This window comes from Rhinatrema bivittatum, chromosome 7, assembly GCF_901001135.1.
Source record: "Rhinatrema bivittatum chromosome 7, aRhiBiv1.1, whole genome shotgun sequence".
Taxonomy (NCBI): domain Eukaryota; kingdom Metazoa; phylum Chordata; class Amphibia; order Gymnophiona; family Rhinatrematidae; genus Rhinatrema; species Rhinatrema bivittatum.
The window spans coordinates 267921376-267946585 of NC_042621.1; the positions used below are offsets into that span (position 1 = coordinate 267921376).

The 25210-nt window shown below is 42.7% G+C and overlaps 1 protein-coding gene across 3 annotated transcripts in view; it reads left to right on the forward strand.

Annotated features, from left to right (window-relative positions):
- KCNIP2 (potassium voltage-gated channel interacting protein 2) overlaps positions 1-25210 on the forward strand; it is a 989582-nt gene that overhangs the window by 944864 nt on the left and 19508 nt on the right. For all 3 annotated transcript variants that reach the window (XM_029610210.1, XM_029610209.1, XM_029610208.1), the window contains 2 exons: positions 15043-15112; positions 21976-22046. In XM_029610210.1, coding sequence (XP_029466070.1) covers positions 15043-15112; positions 21976-22046 — 141 coding nt within the window. The remainder of the gene's footprint in view (positions 1-15042; positions 15113-21975; positions 22047-25210) is intronic.

Below are 25210 nucleotides of genomic sequence, written 5' to 3' on the forward strand. Positions count from 1 at the left end.
TTCAACAGTTGTTTGGTTTTTTTTTGCATGCTTGGATTTTATTTTGTTTATTGCATAAACCATCAGTTTGACATTCTATTTAAAAAAATCGATGATCTCCCAATTGTATACAGTTCTGTGTTGAGGGAGGTGCTAAGAACTGGTTTCTACCCAATCCTTCAATCTAATCTAGTACCTCCAAGCTATCTTAGGCAAGTTTTATATAGCAAATACAAGGGCCGTATAGTTTTTCATACTTTTTTGGCTATATTTAGGGACCTTTGTTTTCAGTTTCTATTTTATTTTGCCTGGGAATTTCAATGTTAGAACAAAAAAAAAAAAGAAAGCATTGGAAAATGACTTTTCCAATGATTTTTCACCTGTAGGTTATATTGAAGTCATTTTTCCACTGACATCTATTGTTATATATTTAAATTTCCAGATAAAATAAAATAAAAACTGAAAACAGAGATCTCTAGCTATATTGTTAAATATTCTGGTAAGTTTTGCATTTTCTTTAATCCAGATACTTTATAAAAGCTACTGATATGTCAAGTAGAGTTGGCTCTTAAATCTACTTCTATCCACTTCAGCATGCTAGGAACAGTCTGAGAAAGAGGAAACAGTTTTCTGCCTGATATCATGGCAAGTTCATGCAGTTTTAAAAATCAGCATCATCATAATTACACAGCATGACCAAGAACAAAAGATTGTATCCAATAAATTGCCTAATAAGGGCACAGTCTGAGTGCCTCTTCAGATCCATGACTGCTTCCACTATATCATCATTTAAAGTAAACCCAGCAGCACAACTGGCAAAGTCTTACTTTTTTGCAATAAATTTCAAGAATCCAAAACCAGAATTTTTCAGTTTACCATGTGTAGTTTTTTTTAAATATGAGGCTTTTTCTGATACTTGATACCTTGTATCTTAAGATTCTGCTGGCTGGAGCCAAAACATAGGGTGATGAGAGACAGTGTAAAGGCTATATAAATTATGAAACCATGCCATACTTCATTTACTCACAGGATCTGATCAGTGTTGTGTTCTCTCAGGTCTGTATGTGTGGCTTGAGGAAATGAGGACACACTGGTATATGACATCTGCAGATTAATGTGACAAGGCGATAGCTAAAGCCAGAAGAATGCTGGGCTGCATAGAGAGAGGAATATCTAGTAAGAGAAAGGAAGTGATGATCCCCTTGTACAGGGCCTTGGTGAGGCCTCACCTGGAGTACTGTGTTCAGTTCTGGAGACCGTATCTCCAAAGGGACAGAGACAGGATGGCGGCGGTCCAGAGAAGGGCGACCAAAAAGGTGGATGGTTTTCATAAAATGACTTATGAGGAGAGATTGAAGAACCTAAATATGTACACCCTGGAGGAGAGAAGGAGCAGGGGTGATATGATACAGACTTTAAGATACTTGAAAGGTTTTAATGATCCAAAGACAACAACAAACCTTTTCCGTTGGAAAAAAATCAGTAGAACAAGGGGTCACGATTTGAAGCTCCAGAGAGGAAGACTCAGAACCAATGTCAGGAAGTATTTCTTCACGGAGAGGGTGGTGGATGCCTGGAATGCCCTTCCGGAGGACGTGGTGAAGACTAAAACTGTGAAGGATTTCAAAGGGGCATAGGATAAACACTGTGGATCCATAAAGGCTAGAGGATGGGAATGAAGAGAAGAGCCATGGGGGTGGAGTACTGGAGTGGAGGCTACTACCTGATGATTACTACCCTTACTCAATAAGCCTTCGCAACTCCAACATTGCTCTCTGCTTCAACGGCAAGGGGAAATGTGGAAAAGAGGATTGCATTCAGATAACAGCCAACAAGGACTGAACTTCACAATCTGGGTAAACAAAGAAGATTGGGGTAGCTTGCTTATTACGACAGTTACTACCCTAAACCAATTAAGCCTGATACATCACTTTAAATATATATACAGCACTGCTCTTTGCTTCAATGGTAGGGGGAAAAGTGGAAAACATGTTTTACATTCAGACAACATCCAACAAGGCATTGATCTGTGCAGTCTGGGTAACCAAGCATCGGGGTAACTTGCTTGATGCGGCAGTTACTACTCTTAACCATTAAGCCTTATGCTCACTTTTTATGCAACTCCAACATTACTCTCTGCATCAATGACAGGGGATGGCAGGAAATTTGAATCAAACAGTTACCAACAAGGGCCCTGAACTTGGTGGTTGATGAAACAGATAAGTATGGGAAAATAATGAAACAGATAAGTATAGGAAAATAATGAAACAGATAAGTATGGGAAAATAAGTGTGGGAGCTTGCTGGGCAGACTGGATAGGCCGATTAGCCTTTTTCTGCCGTCATTTCTATGTTTCTATGTAGATCTCTCGTATCCAATGCTGCATCAATCTGATGGCTTAAAATTCGATGATTGCACAGGAGCATCCTGGAGGAAGGAGAACAAAGTAGTACCTTGGATATCAATTAAATTTCACTGACTCCGCAATTAAACTTTAGATGGTCTCCAAAGCATACCTCGAAAATGAGGAGCACATTGCTTGGAGCTTCCAGTCTGGAATTGACAAGAGAATAATCTGTTTAACACGATTTAATACTATAAACGGAATAAAAACACCGTTAAATAAATAATAGAGGAAGAGGAACAAACCCTAACAAAAACTAGCCAAAGTTGCTGAAGACTGGCCAATGTAATACTAATTTTTAAGAGGCTCCAGAAGTGATCCAGGAAACCATAGACTAGTGAGCCTGACGTTGATGCCGGGCAAAATGGTAGAAGCTACTCTTAAAACAAAACTATTGACCATGGGCCAGATATTCAAACCTACGTGCGGGCGTAGATTTCTGCGCGCAACCCAGCGCACACAAATCTATGCCCAATTTTATAACATGCGCCCGTGCGGCCTCGGAGGGAACTTTCCTTCCGCTCCCCCCACCTTCCTCTCCCTTCCCCTATCTAACCCGCCCCCCAGCCCTACCTAAATCCCCCCCCTACCTTTATTTTCAATTTTACGCCTGCCTGTGGCTGGCGTAACTTGCGCGCGCCGGCCAGCTGCTGGTGTGCGAACCTCCGGCACAGCTGCTGTGCCGGAGGCCTCGGTCCCAACCCCGGACTGCCCCCGGACGGTGCCACGCCCCCTTCCCGCCCCTTTTTCAAAGCCCCGGGACATACGTGCATCCTGGGGCTTGCATGCGCCGCCGAGCCTATGCAAAATAGGCTCGGCACACACAGGGGCAGGTTTTCAGAGTTACGCGTGTAACCCTTTGAAAATCTACCCCCATATGAACAGACATGGCCTAATGGGAAAGAACTAACATGGATTCAGCCAAGGCAAATCTTGCCTTATCAATCTACTAGATTTGTTTGAGGGTGTTAATAAACATATGGATAAAGGTGAGCTGGTTGATGCATTATATCTGGATTTTCAGAATGCATTTGATAAAGTCCCTCTTGAGAGACTCCTCAGGAAATTAAAGAGTCATGAGATAGGAGATGATGTCTTATTATGGATTGGCAGCTGGTTGAAAGATAGGAAACAGAGAATAGGGCCAAATGGAGAAAAGTAAAAAGTGGAATGTTCCACAAATCTCTTTTGTGACTGGTGCTATTTAACGGATTCACAAATGATTTGGAAAAGGGATCATCTGCAAATGATGCAAAATGATTCAAAGCTGTTAAAACGTGAGCAGACTGTGAGGAACTTGCAAGACTGTGGGACAGGACATCTAAATGGCAGATGAAATTTAATATGGACAAGTGCAAAGTGATGCATATAGGAAAAAAATCCCAGTTATAGATACACAGAGGATCCCTAGTGGCTAGAGGGTGGAATTGAAAAAATGGGGTAACCTGTGTTAACTTTCGGTGTAAAATATCTGCATCAGGGTAATCTGCACAGGACAGAAGGCATGAGAGGTAACCTGCACAGAATCTACCCTTAACAGAAGTCGTGGGGGGAATAGCAGTTACTACCCTAAGCAACTTACTGGACGGACTGGATGGACCATTTTGGGTCTTTATCTGCTGTCATATACTAAATAATTATATAATTAAAATCTCAGGGGCTCATTCACAAAGCCATGTTAGGCCATTCACGGTACAGTAAATGCCCTAACACAGGGATATCGTGTTATTCTGCTGCTGGCACTGCACATACTATAATGAGCTGATTAGCATGCACAAATGCACAAACATAAGGTCCTATATGCACATATAGTATAAAATAGACTCCAGGGTTCTCTACTGTATAACTTAACTTCTGCTATGTATGGCATGTAAGTCCTAAAACAAAAAAAAACTAGGCTAGTCAGTGAGGTTTTAAGGGTAGGGGCTAACAAGGTAAAAGGGAGGTTAATTAACTAGGGGGCTTAGGAAGTCCTATCCTTTACCTGGGCGAACTGGCAATGAACTGGGGAAACTGGTAATTGCGTCAGTGCACATGTCTACTAAAATGCCCCCACTTACATAGTAGAGGCGGCATTTGTGCACACATGCATGCGTCCATATAAAATTATGCACACATCTACCCGTGTACAGCCTTTTTTATACTATGGGGAAGATCTTAAAACATATGCGCGGGCGTAGATTTCTTCGCGCAACCTGGCGCGAACAAATCTATGCCCGATTTTATAACATGCACACGCTGCCACGCGCATGTTATAAAATCCAGGGTCAGCGCGCGCAAGGGGGTGCACACATGTGCACCTTGCGCGCGCCGAGCCTGAGGTGAACCCCGATGGCTTTCCCTGTTCCCTTCAAGGCCGCTCCGAAATCAGAGCGGCCTTGAAGGGAACTTTTTTTCCGGCCCCTCCCCGGCTTCCCCTCCCTTCCCCTATCTAACCCACCCCCCATCCCTAACTAAATCCCCCCTACCTTTGTCGAAAATGTTACGCCTACCTGAGGCAGGCGTAACTTGCGTGCGCCGGCTGGGTGCCGGCGCGCCATTCCCCGGCCCTGGGGCTGCTTCAGAGGCCTCAGCCACGCCCCTGGAACGCCCCCGGGCTGGCACCACACCCACGGCCCCACCCCGGAATGCCCTCAAATTTTCGCCGCCCTGACACGCCCCCGACATGCCCCCCAAGCAAAGCCCCGGGACTTATATGCGTCCTGGGGCTTTGCGCGCGCCGGCACGCAAGTCCCCTACGCGCATAAATCCGGCTGGATTTACGCACGCAGGGCTTTTAAAATTTACCCTTTTGTACACATATAGGCACTTATGTTATAATATGGCCGCATCCTTTGGCACGAGCTGGCATACACTTTTACATGTGGGCCAAGGGCTATTTCATAATTACCATCTAAGAGGGTCATTTTTCAAAATGCATTAGGGCCCTAACGCATACGATAAATACTGCATCGCAAATTGCATATGCAGATTTTTCATTTGCATTCAAATGGGAGGGGTTTGGGTGGAGTAAATGGAAATGAGGATCTTAGTGTTTGGGTACTTGCCAGGTTCTTGTGGCCTGGTTTGGCCACTGTTGGAAACAGGATGCTGGGCTTGATGGACCCTTGGTCTGACCCAGCATGGCAATTTCTTATATTCTTATGTTCTAGTATGGCGTGCGATAGAGTAACGTAGGTTTTAATACCGGAAATAATTACCATACACCTTTTTCCTGTGCATTGTGCCTGCATTACCGGCCGAAAACATTTTTATCACAAATTGTGGTTCAGGATGGAGGGGGGGGGGGGAGAGAGAGAGAAAGAAAGAGCCTCTGTGGAGGTTCACTTACATCTGAACTTTTTATACCACTGTAAGAGGGAGCAATATTTATTTATTTTTAGATTTTTATATACCGGTGTTCCTATATGAAATAAAGATCACATCGGTTTACATTGAAACAGAACATGAAAATTGCCAAAAGGCATTACATAGAACAAGGTTATGAAACTTGGAACAGTGTACATAAGTTCAAAATTTAACAATAACGTTGTAACATTGATGACCAAAAGATAAAGGAGAAAAAAAAAAAAAAAAGACTTAAACAATTAAGTTGACAGGTCTTATTGAGCATAAAAATTATAACGTATAAGTGAGAAAGTCTCAAGTGTCCTGCAGCAAGAGATTAGATACCGAAGTAGGTAGTGGTATGGAAAATGGGGGTTTGTGAAGAAGATATGTTCTTGCTGGTTGGAGGGGAAAAAATGATGATCATGGTCCTGGAAAAGCTTGGCTAAAGAGCCAGGTTTTAAGTTTTTTTTTTTGAATGAAGAGTGGCAGAACTCAAGCCGAATGTCTGGTGGGAGCGCATTCCATTGAATGGGGCCTGCTGTAGATATGGCACGTTTATGATGCTAGGATTTTGTTGAAGGTACATAGAGTGTGCCTTTATATGCTCCTCTGATGGGTCTAGAGGAGGAGTGAGGGCGTAGTTGGTTACATAATTGAAGAGGAGAGATATTGTGAATGGATTTATGAATTACGGTGAGTACTTTATATAGGATCCTTTGCTTTATAGGCAGCCAGTGGAGGAGCTTGAGAATGGGGGTGATGTGATCTCTTTTATTCGTATTGGTAAGGATTCTGGCTGCAGAGTTCTGTAGCATTTGGAGGGGTTTGATGGATGAATATGGAAGGCCAAAGAGAAGCGAATTGCAATAGTCGACTTTTGATAGAATAATGGCTTGTAGGACCATCCGAAAATCGTTGAAATAAAGAAGAGGCTTCAATTTTTTTAAGACTTGTAACTTATAAAAACAGTCTTTGGTGGTTGTGCTTATGAATTTTTTAAAATTGAGCTGATTGTCTAGCATGATACCTAGATCTCGAACATGTGGTGAGTGATTTAATATGGGAGTGGATGAGTTGAGTAGGTCAGCTGGGTTTAGAAGTTTGATGTTGATGTCTTGATTGATGATTAGGATCTCAGTTTTGTTGTTGTTAAGAATGAGGCAAAGGCTGGAGAGAAGATGATTGATCTGTTGCAAACAATTGTTCCAGTGAGCCAAGGTTTTTTGTAAGGATTCTGAGATTGGGATGAGTATCTGGATGTCATCCGCGTAGAGATAGTGAGTTAGGTTTAGTTTAGTAAGTAGATGACATAGAGGTAAGAGGTAAATGTTGAAGAGGGTAGGGGAAAGGGAGGAACCCTGAGGGACCCCCCGGTTGGAAGGGATCGGTTGTGATTCTTTGTTGTTAATCTTTACTTTGAATTGTCTATTTGCTAGGAAGGATTTGAACCAGCTGAAGACTGTTCCTTTAATGCCTATATCTGCCAGACATTTTAGTAGAGATGAATGGTTGACAGTGTCAAAGGCTGCAGAGAGATCTAGTAGTATCAAAAGATGTGGTTGTTTTTTGTCCATATTAGATAGAATAGAATCGGTAAGAGAGATAAGGAGAGATTCAGTGCTTAACGATTTCCGAAAGCCATACTGGGAAGATACAAAAATGTTGTTTTCTTCCAAATATTCAGATAGTTGTTTATTGACTATCTTTTCCATAATTTTGGCGATCAATGGCAGATTAGCTATTGGGCGGAAGTTAGCTGGATCTGTGGTTGGAAGGTTAGGTTTTTTAAGTAGAGGTTTGAGAATGGCTAATTTAAATTGGTCAGGTGAACTTGGTATGAACTTGGTATGAGTTTTGGGGGACAGTTTGTACCATGTTCTCTCTGAACATGGTACAAATCTACTCTTCTTTCACCTTTCATCACTCCAAATCACATTAAATCTTCACTTATGGTAACTGTGCTGTTTGTATGTATAATTGTGCATGTAAAACTGCCTCAAAACCTCACCCCGAGTTGAGGTTTTGAGGCAGTGCCTCCTCTTACAGTGGTATAAATAGTTAACATTTTTTTTGTCAGCCTCTATAGAGGCGCTCACACTCTCTCTCTCTCTCTTTCTCTCTCTCCAGAAGGCCAAAAGCCTGTCCGGTCAGTAACTCAGCTTGCGATGTGAAAATAATGTGGGTGCGATATATTTAATGTGCATTGCAGTAAAATACCAATGTGATACCCGCGGGTGCTATATTTATAGCAAAATGATGAATCTAGGGGCTAATTTGCAAATGATACAACAATATTCATAGTAGTTAAAACACGAGCAGACTATGAGGAATTGCAGAAGGAACTTTTCAGACTGGGGAACTCGGCATCTAAACAGCAGGTGAAATTTATTATGGACAAGAGAAGTGCAAAATGATGCACACATAGGGAAAAATAATCCTGACTATGGAGTGAATTTTCAAAGGGGTTTCATGTGTAAAAATTAGCATATACACACAAAAATAGCATGTACATACATATATGCAATTTGTAACCCTCGAGAGTAAGCATCTATGAGGAATTGCAGAAGGAACTTATCAGACTGGGGAACTCGGCATCTAAACAGCAGGTGAAATTTATTATGGACAAGAGAAGTGCAAAATGATGCACATAGGGAAAAATAATCCTGACTATGGAGTGAATTTTCAAAGGGGTTTCATGTGTAAAAATTAGCATATACACACAAAAATAGCATGTACATACAAATATGCAATTTGTAACCCTCGAGAGTAAGCATGTATTTTCACTTTCATGCATATATGAAAAGAGAGGTATATCTCTCTCTCACACTTCTGGTGCTATTTTGTAAGAGATATACATGTATATATTAGCAAACTTATTTGCACACTTTTAGACTTGCAAATTGCTCACACAAGTGAAACCAAACTTATCTGTTGTCTGCAGTCTCTGGGTCTGAATTCTGGGTGAAGTGGTGGGAGGTCAGGGTGAAGTGCTAGAGGGTCTAGATGAACTGGAGAAAGACTGGGGAACTGATAGAGGTATCAGTGAATTGGTGATACCAACTATGCACACAAGTAAGTGTTTTCAAAATGATATACATGCATATAAAATAACTTTCAAACAACTCCACATGGTCCCATATATGCGCATATATGGGTGTGTGGAGATCTAAATATAGTATTTTATAATCTGCGCATATCAGTCCATACAGATTATAAAATACAAATATGTCTGCCCCCAGCATTCACACATATGTTTCAGTACACAGAAATATTTTGCAATGCAATGAAAGCACATATTCCATCTATTTTATAAACATACGCATGTATGTTTTACACACAAAAAATATATAACATATACGCTTAAACCCTAATTTATACACAAGTAGATAATATGCGCACATACTTGAAATCTCCAGTTTGCAGATCCCTCCGCCAGTTCACCTAGTTCGTCTCCAGTTCATCGAGACTCTTCTAGTACTTCACCCTGAACTTCCCCAGTTCACCTAAACCTCCCACCAAAAAAACAGCCCATAATGAGGCTGATATCAAATACGCTAGTTAATTAGCAGATGCAAAATTGCGTGAATAAGTTGCCTAATGTATTTGTTAAAATCTCTTATACATCAGCAACTTCTGCATATTTCTCTTGCTTCCACCCCTGCAGACCTCGCATTTTTGAGCAGGTAAATGTGCATGTGGCACCAAAAATAAGTGTGTACTTTTGATGTTTATACAATAGCATGTACACACATACAAGCTACTTACATGCATTTATGCTAATTAAGGGCCTGATTTTCAAAAGCATTTGCATGTTTAAAACTGGTTTCTGCACATATAAATACACTTTTTCTGTATCAGTGGCCTTTTGAAAATTGCTACAGTACATGCCTATGAATTGACCATAGCATTTACCCGCATTAGGAAGTAAGATTTAAGATCTGCGCGCGTGTGCACATGTGCCCGCATTTGCCGGTGCAAGTACGTGAGCACGCCGATTTTACAACATATACACATATATGCGCGTGTGTTAGAAAATGGGCTATCTGGCATGATGTTCCGACGAATGTCGGTATATAAAAATCAGCAAATAAATAAATAAATCTGCATGTACATACGTGCATGATTTTATATTGGTGTGCACATGAATGCCATCTCAAGCATGTAAGTGGGGGGAATTTTAGTAGGTACGCATGGCAACGCAATAGGCCTTTTTCCCAGTTCGCGCCAGTAAAGGAGAGGGCTTCCTAACCCCCTAGCTAACTTGCTGCCCTTTCACCCAATTACCTCTGACCCTTAAAACCCCGCTAACTGGCATATTTCTTTTTGTTACATGACTTACTCGCCGCCCTTAGCAAAAGTAAAGTTACACGGTAGGGGACCCTGGTGCGTGCTCGTGCACGTAAATACTTACACATTGGATTCATGCTTCAGACCCATCCCCCCCATGCTCCACCCAGACCATGCCTTTGCTCCTCCCCTTTTGGTAAGAAACATTTTTATGTGTGTACTGGGAGATACGCATGTACCCGCTGGTTTTAAAATACATGCAGTGCGTGCCAGGCCAAGTCGCATGCATATCTCCTGGATTTGGCGCGAGTAGGGCTTTTAAAATCGACCATTAAGCATATTTGTAATGGCTTATTTTTTAATGGCTTTTGAAAATTGCTATGATAGTATATTTATGTGCATAACTCATTTGAAAATGTACTCAATACTTGTAAAATATCTGCCTCCGTGTTTATAACTGGGTGTTTATTTATGTAGTGTCAGTTATTTTGTGCATAAAATATATGCATGTATGGTTATAAAATGGATAAAGAACGTATGTATTTTATTGCATTGGAAATATATGCATGTATTTTTGGAATAAAATATGTGGCATTTTAGCTGCAGAGTTTATAAAATACTAGCTTTAATCTCTGTGTGACCACTTACCTGTGCAAATGCTCTACCATGGATAGATTTGAAAATTGAACTCCATATATATACCCAATGCTGGGTTCCACATTAGGAGTCACCACACAGGAAAAGGATCTTTGTGTCATTGTAAACAATAAATTGAAATCCTCAGTCCAGCAACAGCAATCTAAAAAGCAAATATTACTATTCAGAAACGAATGGAGACTAAAACTGAGAATATCATACTACTTCTGTCTAGATCTATGGTGCAACTGCATCTTAATATTGTCTGCATTTCTGGTCACCCCATCTCCAAAAAGATATAGCGGAACTAGTAAAGGTAAAGCTAAGGGCATCAAAAATAAAGAGGATGGAAAGACTGAATTATGAAGAGAGACTGAGCAGGTTAGGGCTCTTCAGCTTGGAGAAGAGATGATTGAGAGGGGATCTGATTGAAATTTATAAAATCATGAGTGAGGTAGAACAGGTAAAAAGGGAATGGTTATTTACCTTTTTACATAGTACTAGAACTAGGAGACACTCCATAAAAGTAACTGGTAGCAGATTAAAGAAAGAAATTGAGAAAGCATCTTTTCAATAAACACACTATTAAGCTGTGGAATGTGTTATTGGAGGACATGGTCAAAGTTAATAGCATAACTGCTTTTAAAAAAGGTTAGGACAAATTTCTGCAGTACCACCTCCTACATCTGGAGATGATCTTCTGGATGACCTTCCAAATGACCTGGCTTGGCCACTGTTGGTTGACAGATTGCTGAGCTCAATGGACCACTGGTTTGATCCAGCACGATTCTTCTTATGTTCTTAATCACAGTTTATTCTTTCTTGTCTTCCTCCCTTATAAACTGTGAGGGGGGGGGGATTATCTGGAAGATTTATTGAATATTGGTGTTAGTATTTATTTATATGTTAGTTTTATTCTATGAAGAATGTTTTTCATGGAAAGCTAGAAAGCTTAAAAAACAAGATAAAAATATGGGCCAGATTTTAAAACTTACGCACGGGCGTAATTTGTGCGCGCAACCCGGCGCGCACAAATCTACGCCCAATTTTATAACATGCGCGCGCAGCCACGCACATGTTATAAAATCTGGGGTCGGTGCACGCAAGGGGGTGCACACTTGTGCACCTTGCGCGCGCCGAGCCCTAGGGGAGCCCGGATAGGCCGCTCCCTCCGAGACTGTTCCCGCCTTGGAGGGAACTTTTTTTTCGGACACCCCCACCTTCCTCTCCCTTCCCCTATCTAAACCCCCCCCAGCCCTACCTAAATCCCCCCCTACCTTATTTTATTTCTTACACCTGCCCAAGGCAGGCGTATCTTGCACGCGCCGGCCGGGCCGCAATGAAGGAGACCTCGGGACCACTCCTGGACTGCCCCCGGACCGCCGCCATGCCCCCGGACCCGCCCCCGGACTGTCGTCATGACCCTTGATCCTGCTTCCGGACTGCCGTCACGCCCCGGACCCTCCCCCTTCCCGCCCCTTTTTCGAAGCCTCGGGGTCCCGGGGCTAGCGCACGCCACCGAGCCTATGCAAAATAGGCTCAGCGCGTGCAGGGGCAGATTTTCTCAGGTTACGCGCGTATGTTACACCTGTAGCCTTTGAAAATCTACCCCTATGTGTCTGCATGTATTGGGCACTTGGTACTAGACACTAAGGGACAGATTTTCAAAGGGGTACGCGCGTAAGATACGCACGTAACCCCTGAAAAGCTGCCCCTTCCACCCCCTGCGCGTGCCGAGCCTATGTTGCATAGGCTCGGCGGCGTGCGCAAGCCCTGAGACGCGAGTAAGTCCCAGGGCTTTCCTGGGGAGGCGTGTCGGGGACGTGTCGGGGGCGTGTCGCAGCCGGCGCATCATCGGGGGACGTTCCGGGGGACAAGGCCGCGGCCTCCAGACCAGCCCCCGGACCGGAACATGGCGCACCGGCAGCCGGCCTGCACGCGCAAGTTACTCTTGCCTCGGGCAGGCGTAACTTTTGAAATAAAGGTAGGGGGGAGAATTAATTAGGGCAGGGGGCGGGTTAGTTAGGGGAAGGAAAGGGAAGGTGGGGCGCCGGAAAGAAAGTTCCCTCTGAGGCCGCTCCGATTTCGGAGCGGCCTCAGAGGGAACAGAGGCAGGCTGCGCGGCTCGGCGTGCACAGGCTTCCAATTTTGCGCAGCCTTGCGCCCGCTGACCCCGGATTTTAAAAGATACACGCGGCTACGCATATATCTATTAAAATCTGGCATACTCTTGTTTGCGCCGGACGCACGGACGTACTTTTTTAAAATCTGCCCCTAAAAGGGGCTGCATGAGCACAAGTTTGAAACTTGTGAGCAGTCACACCAGTCCTCAAGTCTTCAACCCTGACTACTGTCCATTTGTACATCTTTCACATACAATCAAGAATTTTAAGAAAAAACCTATTTCGGGAAGAATACATCTCTCATTTACTTATCTCGTGCTTGGATCAGAAATGGCGGGGCATTCAGGTTGCAGACTTGTAAGAAAATTCCTTGGGAAGTTTAAGTATCAGTAGGGGATGTGATTGTCCAAGGAGGGATGTTGTTTTCGGACTGAAGCTAAAATTACAAAAAATATAGCAAGCGTGATACATTGCCATCGATTCTGCCACAATCCTCATCCTCTCCCTATATCAGTTTCAAAGCTTGTTTAATTATTTGTTTAGAATTTTAGACTATTTCCTTGCCAGAGTGTCTTTGGTACATAAGGAATTAGGATATTTAATCATGTTTTTTTTCTTTCTTGTCTTCCTTCCCCATAAACTGTGAATGGGAGAATTTCCAGAGAATTTATTGAATATTTGTATTTTAGAATTTGATTCTATGAAAATGTCTTTTTATCGGAACGTTAGAAAATCCTTAATTTAAAAAAAACATATTGGGACACATGAAAATTGTTGAGTTCGTGGACCCTTGAGCCGATTAAGACAGATGAAGACGCACTGTGGAAGGTACACAGTGGGTGTCGAAGCCGGGAGGCGGTACAGGCAGGAGACTAGGAGGATCTTCACCACTGGAGACCCGAGGTCCCCCCAGGAGGAGCCCGTGAGAACCCAGGCCGCTTGGACTTACGGGCGGTCTCCGGCGGGTCAATTTCCAGAGGATAGAGAAGTAGAGCTGGAGCCAGGAGGCCAACGGAAACTTCACCACTGGAAGCCCGCGGTCCCCCCGAGAGGAGCTCGTGAGGACCCGAGCCGCTTGAACTTAGGTGAGACCTCCTGGACGAGAGCCAAAGTCAGGAACTAGTGGACGAAAGCTGAAGTCAGAAGTCTGTGGACGAAAGCCGAAGTCAGAAGCCAGTGGACGGAAGCCAGAGTCAGAAGCCAATGGATGAGAGCCGAGGTCAGAAGCCAGTGGACGAAAGCTGAGGTCAGGACAACAACTAGCAACTCTAAAACAAGAGAGAACCTTGTTGCAAGGCAAGGCATAGGGCTAGATGCAGGGTTTAAATACCCCTGCAGTGTCTGACGTCATCTCTGGGCTGTCCTCTGTCTTCCCGCGCTGGCCCCTTTAAATCCTGAGCCCCTGCGTGCGCACGCACCTAGGGGGTGGGGCCAGGCACGGAGGATCGGCGGCGTCTCCCTCGAGGAGGGAATGCCGCGGCAGTAGCTAGGTCGGGCCTTGCCAGCCAGAGAATGTATATTAGAGATGTTTGAATGAAGAGTGGCCAGGGTTGAAACTTTGACAATCGGTGCTAAGGCTCACAACTTTCAAACCTGTGCTAAGCCAACCCCCTTTTTTGTCTATTTCTGTTATGGTCCCGGGCCGTGCCCCGGTCCCTCTACCTACCTCGGGGCCGGACCGGGACCATAACAGAAATAGACAAAAAAAGGGGTTGGCTTAGCACAGGTTTGAAAGTTGTGAGCCTTAGCACCGATTGTCAAAGTTTCAACCCTGGCCACTCTTCATTCGCACATCTCTCATATACATTCATAATGAAATTATCTTTAAAAAAAAATGTACAGTATTAATGTCTGAAGTGAGAGAGTGCACCTTCCATTCACTCTTCTCATGCTTGGGTCAGAAAGGGTGTGGCATTCTGACTGCAGACTCTTTAGACTTTTCTAACCCAAGCATGAGGTGAGTGAATGGAAGATGTACTCTCACTTTAAAGAGATTTTTTTGTATATTTTTAAAGATAATTAAATTTTAAAAGTGTATGGAAGATACATAGATGGCTATGGAAGATAGACAGATGGGTAGGAGCCAGGGTTAAAGCCCATAGGATTGGCGCTACTGCACCTAAATTTCTAACTTGTGCTACTTCAAACTTTTAATTTTTTGCTTTAAAGTAAGCAAAGTAATCCTTGTCCTGGAGCCTTATGGCTTATATAATAATAACTTTCAAACAATAATAATGATAATAATAATGATTATTTCTGATTGTTTATTTTTTCTTTTGGCAGGAGTGTCCGAGTGGCATTGTAAATGAAGATAATTTTAAACAGATTTACTCCCAGTTCTTTCCACAAGGAGGTGAGTATTTTTTGCAAACTGTTTTCTGGTTAGGTTTTCACATCCAGTTTCCTGCCCTTATGAAACCACTCCTTCCCCAAACAAAATAAATAAATGATTACATAAAAGTATAGGTGGTAATAAATCTGTTTAAAAGAAATGTAAATATTTATAGATCAAGGGGCTCATTTACAAAGTCTGATGCAAAACTAGATGAGGATTTTGTGCTGGAGTGCACCCAAGTGCTAGATTTGGCACCTTCCATATTCTTGGGTTTTGAGGGTGGGAAATTTCATTAATTATGTAGTGCTACGGAGGCATTAATTAAAAAGAGCTGAACCTGATACCAGCCCTATTTATAGGGCTGGCATTGGTCCTGGCCCGATATTGGTTAGAAACTAGGTTTTATCATATCAATTTTTTAAAAGATTGGAAACCTATAAATGTCCCAAATAGTGTTTTATGGAATAAACTTCAAGTGGAGAAAAAAAGATAAATTTATTAAAGAGTATGACATTTTTAAAATCTTTGCAACTAAATTTACTGTTGCTTTTCGAGGGGAGGGGTAAATCTGGAGTACAAAGATGGCTAGGCTGGTGGAATTTAATTTCTTGGAAATGTGTTTATGCAGCTTGCCTGCTTGACGCACCCAGATTTTAGTATTAAGATCAAGGCACACCAGTAAGACAAAACTATTGGGCTGCACATTGTCACCTCCTGCAAATAGCTGGTGTTACATCATGGCAAATGACCCTTTTAGTACATAATAGCTTGTGGTATATCTACTAGGATGAAAATTATTCTGCTTGGCTCAACTGGCTACTTAATATGCTGTTCTAAAACAATAAACAAGGTAGTGGTATTTCACTTTGAATTAAGTCTTCCAGATACTTTTGACCTATAAGACTATACAAAGAGTAGGTATTATTTCCTTGTTTATTTATATGCCACTTTGCCTAAAGGCCCTAGGCAGTGCACATCATTATCATACATAATAAACATTAAAATGTACATCAAAAACAGATAAGACAAAGTCCCTCAACCTAACATATGGAAACAAACAAAATTTTGAAGGCACACACTTTTACAGTCTGGAAACCCGATATGCAGGCCAGCTCACAGACACCAGCCTACAAAAATGCCAGTCAAAAAAAGAATGTTTTAGCCATCCTTTTAAAAGTCATATGACATTCAGTCTGCTGCAGTTCTTGAGGTACAGAGTTCATGTTATAAAATCGGCACGTTCTTTCAAAAGCGAACCCTATATGAATCACTTATGCAGACGCTCAAAGCGATGCACAGCAGTACATACATAATAAAATAGATTACAATTTTAAGGTAGAAACACATTAACATGAAACAGAATAACACAAAATAAAATAAAACATGCCTGCTCTCAAAAATTATAATTGAGTTAAAATTAAAATGAATAATAAGCCCGTCTAAACATATATGTCTTTAGCTCTGCTTTAAAAACCTTGAACATTTCCTCCTGCCGACATACTTGAGGTAGCAAATTTCAAAAGGTAGGGGCTGCAACGAACGAAGAAAACACTTTCTCTAGTAGAAACTAATTGAGCTTGCCTGACTAAAGGGACATCCAAAAACCCTCTTTATGCAGATCTCAAAGCATGATTTGGTTGGTGTACTCTTAATAACAAGTTAGTTAGGGGAAGGGGGGTTAGTTAGTTAGGGGAAGGGGGGTTAAGTCGTATTCATCATATTACTCCAATTTTGATTGTACCTTGGGCAAACAAGTTTGCCCAAGGTACAACATCAGTTAAAAGTAGTTTAAAAATCAAACTGTCGATTTTTTATAATGTATGCGCTGCTTTATAGGTGGCTAGTGGAGAGCAATCAAAATTGGAGTAATATGATGAATACGACTTAACCCAGAAATGAGGCAAGCGGCCGCATTGATTAAAAGTTGCAATGGTCTTAAAGTAGATGCTGGCAGGTCCAAATAAACGGAATTACTAAAATCAATCATGGGTAAAATGGAAACTTGCACCACAATACGAAAATCTGAAGCTTCAAGTAAATGTTTCAGACCATGAAAGACACATAGGGCCAGATTTTCGAACCTACACGCGGGCGTAGATTTGTGCGCCCAACACGGCGCGCACAAATCTACACCCAATTTTATAACATGCGCGCGCAGCCACACGCAGGTATTAAAATCCGGGGTTGGCACACACAAGGGCCGAGCCCTGGGGGAGCCCTGATGGCTTTCCCTGTGGCCTCGGAGGGAAATTTCCTTTTGCCCCCCCACCTTCCCCTCCCTTCCCCTAACTAACCCGCCCCCCAGCCCTACCTAAATCCCACCCCACCTTTATTAATTAAGTTGCGCCTGCCTCTGGGCAGGCGTAGGTTGCGTGCGCCAGCCAAGTGCCGGTGCACGATCCCCCAGCCTAGCGGGCCTTCGGAAGCCTCTGGCCACGCCCCCACCCCAGTCCGCCCCCACCCCGCCCCTTTTTTCAAGCCCCGGGGCTTGCGCATGTCGCTGAGCCTATGCAAAATAGGATCAGTGCACGTAACCCCACTACACGCGATTTACGCGTGCAGGGCTTTTAAAATCTGCCCCATAGCTTATAGAACCTTGAACGAATAAGTCATTTGATATTTGACTTAAAAGATAATCCAGATCAATCCAGATCCCAAAACTTTTAAAACAAGTAACTAAAGGAAACACTGAATTGTTAAAATGAATTTTATGGGAAAAAAATTGGAAAAATCTCTGGGGTGGATTTTCAAAGGCCCGCGCGCGCCGGCGCGCCTATTTTGCATAGGCCACCGGCGCGCGTAAGTCCCGGGGCTTTTGTAAGGGGGTGTGTCGGGGGCGTGTCAGGGCGGGGCCTACCGACGCGGCGTTTCGGGGGCGAGCCGTGGCGTTTCGGGGGCGGGCCTGGGGGCATGGCACCGGCCCGGGGGCGTGGTCGAGGCCTCCGGACCAGCCCCCGGGACCGGAGGACGGAGCGGGGCTGCCGGCCGATGCGCGCAAAGTTACGCCTGCTTCCAGCAGGCGTAACTTTGCCGACAAAGGTAAGGGGGGGTTAGATAGGGCCGGGGGGGTGGGTTAGGGAGGGGAAGGTGCGGGGAGGGCGAAGGAAAGTTCCCTCTGAGGCCGCTCCGAAATCGGAGCGGCCTCAGAGGGAACGGAGGCAGGCTGCTCGGCTCGGCGTGCGCAGGCTGCCGATTTTGCGCAGCCTTGCGCGCGCCGACCCCAGATTTTATAAGATACGCGTGGCTATGCGCGTATCTTATAAAATCAGGCGTACTTTTTAAAATCTGCCCCTCTATATATTAAAATAAAACTGATCTTTTCCATTTTTGGGTGCAAGCTTATTAAAAGAAAGCTACCTCCAAGTGGAAGTAAGACAAATATTTAAAAGGTTCTTGGTCACAGCCTTCGTATCCTGAACTTGAATAAAAAACTGAATGTCATCAGCATAAATGTTAAAACCATGACACAAACTAGCAAGAATCTTACAAATGGGTGCTAGATAAAAGCTAAAAAGGAGGCAGGTCAGGGCTGAACTATGTGGGATAGCCATGTTCATACCAGCCCAAGAAGACACTTTATTACCAATGGCAACTCTAAACAGTTACAAAAATTGTTAACAAAAAAGTAAACCAGTGGACAACTAGATCAGCGATAATTCTTGCAAATGAAACAAAAGGATGTTTTGATCAACGGTGTCGAATGCCACTATTACCATTGTCCATGCCACGTCTGAAGAAGTCGAGAAGGGAAATCATGACAATTTCAGAATCAAGGGTCTTCCTAAAACCATACTGATGCAAATTCAGAATCTGATTGATTTCCACAAAGTGAGAAAGTTGCTTAAAAACTATGGGGTAGATTTTTAAACTTGCACGCACTTCCCAGCGTGCGCACATGAGCGCAGCTATTTTATAATACGCGTGCATAGGCGTGCGCATGTTATAAAATAAAAAGGGGCGTGCGCACATGCACGGCGGATTTTAACATGCGGCCCAGGACTCGCGCGCGCAGGGTGGTAAATTTTTCATTGACGTGTGGCAATGCGATGGTCCCTTTTCCCAGTTCCCTCCCAGTCTGCTCCAATTAAGGAGCGGACTGGGAGGGAACTTCCCTATCCCCCCTACCTAACCTCCCTTACCCATCCCCTCTCCTCCCCACCCTCTAAACCCTTTGTCCTACCTTTCTTTGTTTTTATTGTGTTGCTTACTGCTCCTTTGGAGCAATAGCAACATGCACGCGTCGGCAGTCCCTTCCCCAGTACAGCAGCAGTGGCCGCTGTACCAGCAGCCTCCAGCCCCGCCCCTCCCCTCCCCTTTAACTGGGCCCGGCACTTCAGCGCGTAACAGAGGTTACGAGTGTGGCTGGGCCCCTTTGAAGATGCGCATGGCACGCACAAGGCCCAGCCACGTACATAACCCCCATTTTTTGCGCACGGGGGGCATTTAAAATTTTGCTGCAAGTGGAAAAAAAAGATGGATTGATTTTAGACATAGCAGTTTCGACCTCAAAAATGGAAACATCATCAAAAGTGCCCAACAAACAGTAGAAGAAATTTCAGAAGTAACTGACCAATAGGGAATAGAAGCAAAGATATCTGCAATTTTCTTGATTTTGGAGCAAAAATAATCTAGAAATGTGGTACAACCTAGGAAAGTGGAAACAGTAGAATTAGGACTATTAATCTCAGAGGGAGTAGTGAACATTTTTGCGACATGAAACAACTTTCTGGAGTTGTAACCAATTTCGTGATTCCAACATAAGTAATCAACCAAGGCTGATGATGATGAGATTTCTTGGGAACTGCTTTAAGAGGAGCTGGTTGATCCACAATGACCCCAACAAGGGTTTCATATGGAGAATCAAGACTCAAATTTTCAACTGACATTTTCCGAGAATTTTTAAAAATTATCATGAGACCACCACCTCTAACCTTCATTTGAGGTTGTGAAACAACAGAATAATCAAAAGAGCAAATCTGTTTAAGGAGAACATGGTCAAAATCAAGCAGCCCAGTCTCAGTAATAGTGAAAAATTCAGGCTTCCTCTTCATAATTAAACCATAAATAAGATGGAATTTTTTTTCTGACTGATTGAGCATTAACTAGAAGTATATTAGCATTAGAAAATAGCTTTTCTTGAACCACAGGAGTATGTTGTAAAGGAATGGAACCAGATAAGATGGCCGATGGACAGACATGTGAGAATTAAAAAAAGAAAGATCACCCTATTTTCCACAATGCAAGACAACAGGAATAGCAGAACCAGAAGAATCAAACAATGCATTAACATCATTGGAAATTACACATGCTGCTATCAGGTTTGCCAACGAGAAAGTGGCCAAGCATTCCATACAGTGTTTCTCCATGGGAGCAGAAGTCAAATGCCCCAATAATCCAATGAGAGGTAGGCAAAATCATACACAAGCTGTCTCTCTATGTAAAAAGGGGAAAAGACCTCATGGCACATGACATAACATACACACTGTCCAGTCTTCGGCCTAAAAAACACTATTCTCCTTGAATATGGCCAAAATTGATTTCATGTTAATTCATAGGAAGACAAATAACAAGAAATCAGCCTGCCCACCAGTTGTGTTTAATAATTAGCTCTTTCCAGTCAAGTCGTGTGTAAAAAATCTGGGCATTTGGATTGAATCATGTCTTTTACTTCACCAATGTAAGATCAGTCATCAAAACCGGTTTCTTTACGTTAAGGATCCTTTTTGGTTTATGAAACTTTCTTAATGAGTATGATTTTCATACTGCTGTTCAGGCCACCATATTACCTTTGGATTGCTTTTGTAATTCAATTTATATTGGATTACCCAGGGTTACAATAAAACCCCCTACCGCTCTTACTCAATGCAACTGCCAGGCTTATCTCTGATAAGGACATAATGACACATCTTTCCAGTACTGATGGAGCTACAATGGCTCCCCATTCTCCAGTGAATTCCATACAAAATTGGAGTAACCATTCATAAATTAATTGCCTCCAATGACTGCCCTTGGGCCAATGTGCTGGTGCGGCTCTATCAGCTGTCTTGGATGTTAAGATCTCAGCAGTATGGTCTCCTCAACGTACCATTAATTAAGCAGGCTAGACTTGTAGAAACAAGAGATTGTCCTTTTTCTGTGGCAGCTCCTACTTTCTGGAACTCACTGCCAGAATTTTTTTGCCAGTCAAACTGTTTGATGTCATTTAAAGTGGGGCTTAATACCTTCCTATTTCAGCAAGCTTACTTGTATATTTAAAGAGTGCCCATGTACAGGTTTCCAGTTGATTCTCGTCAGTTTATATTTTTGCTGATGAAGTGTGTTTTTGTGTTAGTGGATATTTTATGAGTGTTCCTAATGTGCATCACCTATTTCCTTGTGTGTAGGTGATACATAAATCCTAAAAAAAACATAAACATAAAAACCCCTTTAACGATATATTTTATTTCACCGACTCAAAATTGCCTAACTTTTCACTTTTTTGTTAGAAAATCACCAAAAACTTTTAACTTTTACTTTGAAAAATCTTCTCCATGCTTAAAGCACATTAGCATGCCAAGGTTTCAAGGCTCTAGTTGATGCTGACCAGTGTTTCGTGGGCAGCTTGCTCAGGGCTAAACATCAATGTCAGCAACAATTCATTCATCAGGCTGAAGTGGTGAATGCTTTATAATAGTCATTATTATGTAAATCTAGATCAAAATGCCTGACTTTGGCAAAAAGTTAATTATCAGGCATTACAGATTAGGAACTTTAGCACAGGGATGCTACTCAAGATCTACTTTCTCTTTGACAAGTAACAGATTATTCTAAGTAGGACTAACTGCAGTGAGATGAAAACGTAAAGTAACCTTCCTTCTTTCCTTGGTTTGTTCTTTATGCAGATTCAAGCATGTATGCACATTTTCTCTTCAATGCATTCGACAGCGACCACAATGGGTCAGTCAGTTTTGAGGTGAGATTCTGAGAGTTTCAGAGTAAGAGTCCATGTGTGTGCAAATGTGAGGACCATCCCTGAAATTTAATGGAATTTCAATCATGAAAACTTACTGTTGACCCTTATGCTATGACAGCTGGTACCAAGTTATTGGAAGCTCTTATTTGAGTTTCCAGTAAGAAATATTTACTGGTATGGCAGTTCAAATTAGATCATCATTTATTGAAGTATTACCATATTAGCCAAAATATAAGACCAACCCTCTCGCATTTGGCCCTATGCAAAAAAATAAGCCTGTTACTAGGATGTCACTGTGTCTGTGGTTCTTGCCCTACTGCAGCTCCTCCAGGACCTTGGAGATAGGCGAGAAGAAAAAAAAAATAACCACAGCTTCTGTGATAATTTGTTAGTAGTTCCTGCACAGAAAAAGAGTCTTGTACTTTAAAAGCAGCATTTTTTTCCTTGACTAAGATAGGGATGAGAAACTAAGATGACTGCAGTGTAGGACTACAACCCCCAGAATTCCCTGCTGACTGACTTTGGCAGAGAGCCAGCAAGGATGAATCAGCATTGGGAGTGGTCAGCATCACCTCTTTATCAGTGGTTTCAGGAAGAGAGCAGGCAACATGACTGAGTCCAAGAGCTCCTCTACAGCCTCAGCTATGGAAGAGGAGGAGGAGGCAGCAGAGGAGGACTCTGAGACTGACTGGACAAATCACCACTAAAAGTTAAGTTAAAGGCTATAATTAAACAGGAAGAGACTGTCTTAGTGTAATGACTAAAGAACGACTTTAGGGATAACCCAAAGTGATCCTTGCACAAGTCTTTTGACCAGTTATGTTGAAGAGCAAAAGAACGGGGTTGTTAAGCTTAGCTGGGCAACATTGAGATGTTTATGAATGTGGGATTTTTGGGTTGCCTTGGAAAGAGTTATACTGTGACTCTATAATCTAAACTTTTAGTGAGTAGAGTGGTATGAACAGACTTGATTGTGAAATGTGTTAGCTGTAAAAATCCACCCCCCCTCCCTACCAGAGAGAAAGGGTAACAAGAGTTTAAAGCCCCAGCAGGGTTTTCAAAAGAAGAACCAAACTCCCTAAAAGAATAATGATATGTAGTGGGAAAAGCACTGACTTTGCTCATGGTTTGTTTTTTTCTTATTGAGTAATTATTCGTGAAAGAAGCTTACCAGGGCATTCATCAAAATACATTAGGGTCCTAACGCATGCGATAAATATCGTAACACACGTTACCGGGGAAAATGTTTTTATGAGAGAGAGACAAAGAGATTCTGTATAGAGTCAATGTGATATGCTATATCTATATACCACTGAAAGAGGCAGAACTGTAGGCAGGCAATTTGGCACCTATGGCCATTACACATGACACCACGAGTTGGGAGACTCTGTTCAATGTTTGTACAGCAATGCCCATGGCCAGTGCAAGGTGCCCTAGGAAAACTTTACAGCCTTGCACCCCCCACCCTATCACACCCTCCTCACACACAATTAAAAATTATGCATTTATAACAGATTTTACATGAAAAAGAACATTCAAAGCACAGTCTTCTGAGGTAAAAATATCACTTACAATATGTATATTATATTTACATTAGAGATGTGAATCGGGTGCCAGAATCTGTTCCGGTTTCGGAATCGTGGACCCGCGGGAAATTCTGTTTCCCGCGGGTTCGGATAGTTTTTGTTTTCGGCTGTCCCAAGCCGAAAAAAAAACAACCCACCCCAACCCTTTAAATCTAATTATTTAGAATCCCCCACCTTCCCGACCACCCCAAAACTTTCCTAAAGTACCTGGTGGTCTAGCGGGAGTCCCGGGAGCGATCTCCCGCTCTCGGGCCGTTGGCTGCCAGTAAACAAAATGGCGCCGATGGCCCTTTGCCCTTACCATGTGACAGGGACTATCGGTGCCATTGGCCTGCCCCTGTCACATGGTAGGAGCAATGGACGGTCGGCGCCATCTTAAAAAATGGCACGGACCATCCATTGCTCCTACCATGTGATAGGGGCCGGCTAATGGCACCAATAGCCCCTCTCACATGGTAAGGGCAAAGGGCCATCGGCGCCATTTTGATTAGTGGCAGCCAACGGCCCGAGAGCAGAAGATCGCCCCCAAGACCCCTGCTGGACCAAGGTGGGGGATTCTAAATAATTAGATTTAAAGGGTCGGAGTGGGTTTTTTTTTTTTCGGCTTGGGACAGCCGAAAACAAAAACTGTCCGGACCCGCGGGAAACAGAATTTCCCGCGGGTCCACGATTCCAAAACCGGAACAGATTCTGGCACCCGATTCACATCTCTAATGTAAATATAAATAATTAGATTTAAAGGGTCGGGGTGGGGTTGGTTTTTTTTTTCTCTGTGCCCTTTCTTCACCCCCCCCCCCCAAAATGATAAGAAAACAACATGAAAATTTCATGGGGTTTTCCTATCATTTTCGGGGACCCCTGATCCTTGATGGATTAGAAAATATCGTACGATATTTTCATCCATCAAAAAAACGATGCACATCCCTAATTTACATGCACTGCTGTGGTACCAGCGGAAAATCTTGCAAAAAAGCAGGAGACATTTGGAACCTATATGGTATTAAGCCTACTGTAATGCATCTTGGGCATGGGCACGACCCTCAGAGCCACTCAAACAGCAGCAACCCTACCTATGAAAGTTAATACTATAAATATTACACCAGGCCTAAAATAGTAATAAATCCCTAATAGGAAAACAGAACAATCTAAGCCGCTATAAATCCCTACATAGAAACTACACACTAATGGAATAACTCACTTCAGTCACACATGCAAAACACAGATAGACCCTCAAATACAGACTAAATAGACCATACAGTACAAATAGAAATGTACAGACAAAAACTGAACTGGAAACTGCAATAAGCCAAATTCTATGAGCAGTGCAACAATGTAAAAAACAGAAACATTACCATTCCTCATAAAGCAAAATTAGTAAAACTATACCAATAACAAGAATAATTCAAAACAATTAGGGGTAGATTTTAAGACCTGCGCCCCCTCCCTGCCCCTTTTTGAAAGCCCCGGGACTTTACGCATGTCACCGGGACTTTTTAAAATCTGGCCCTTAATGAATAGAATAACATTCAATAATTAAAAAATTATAAAAATCTTCCAAACATCAATACCATATTTCAA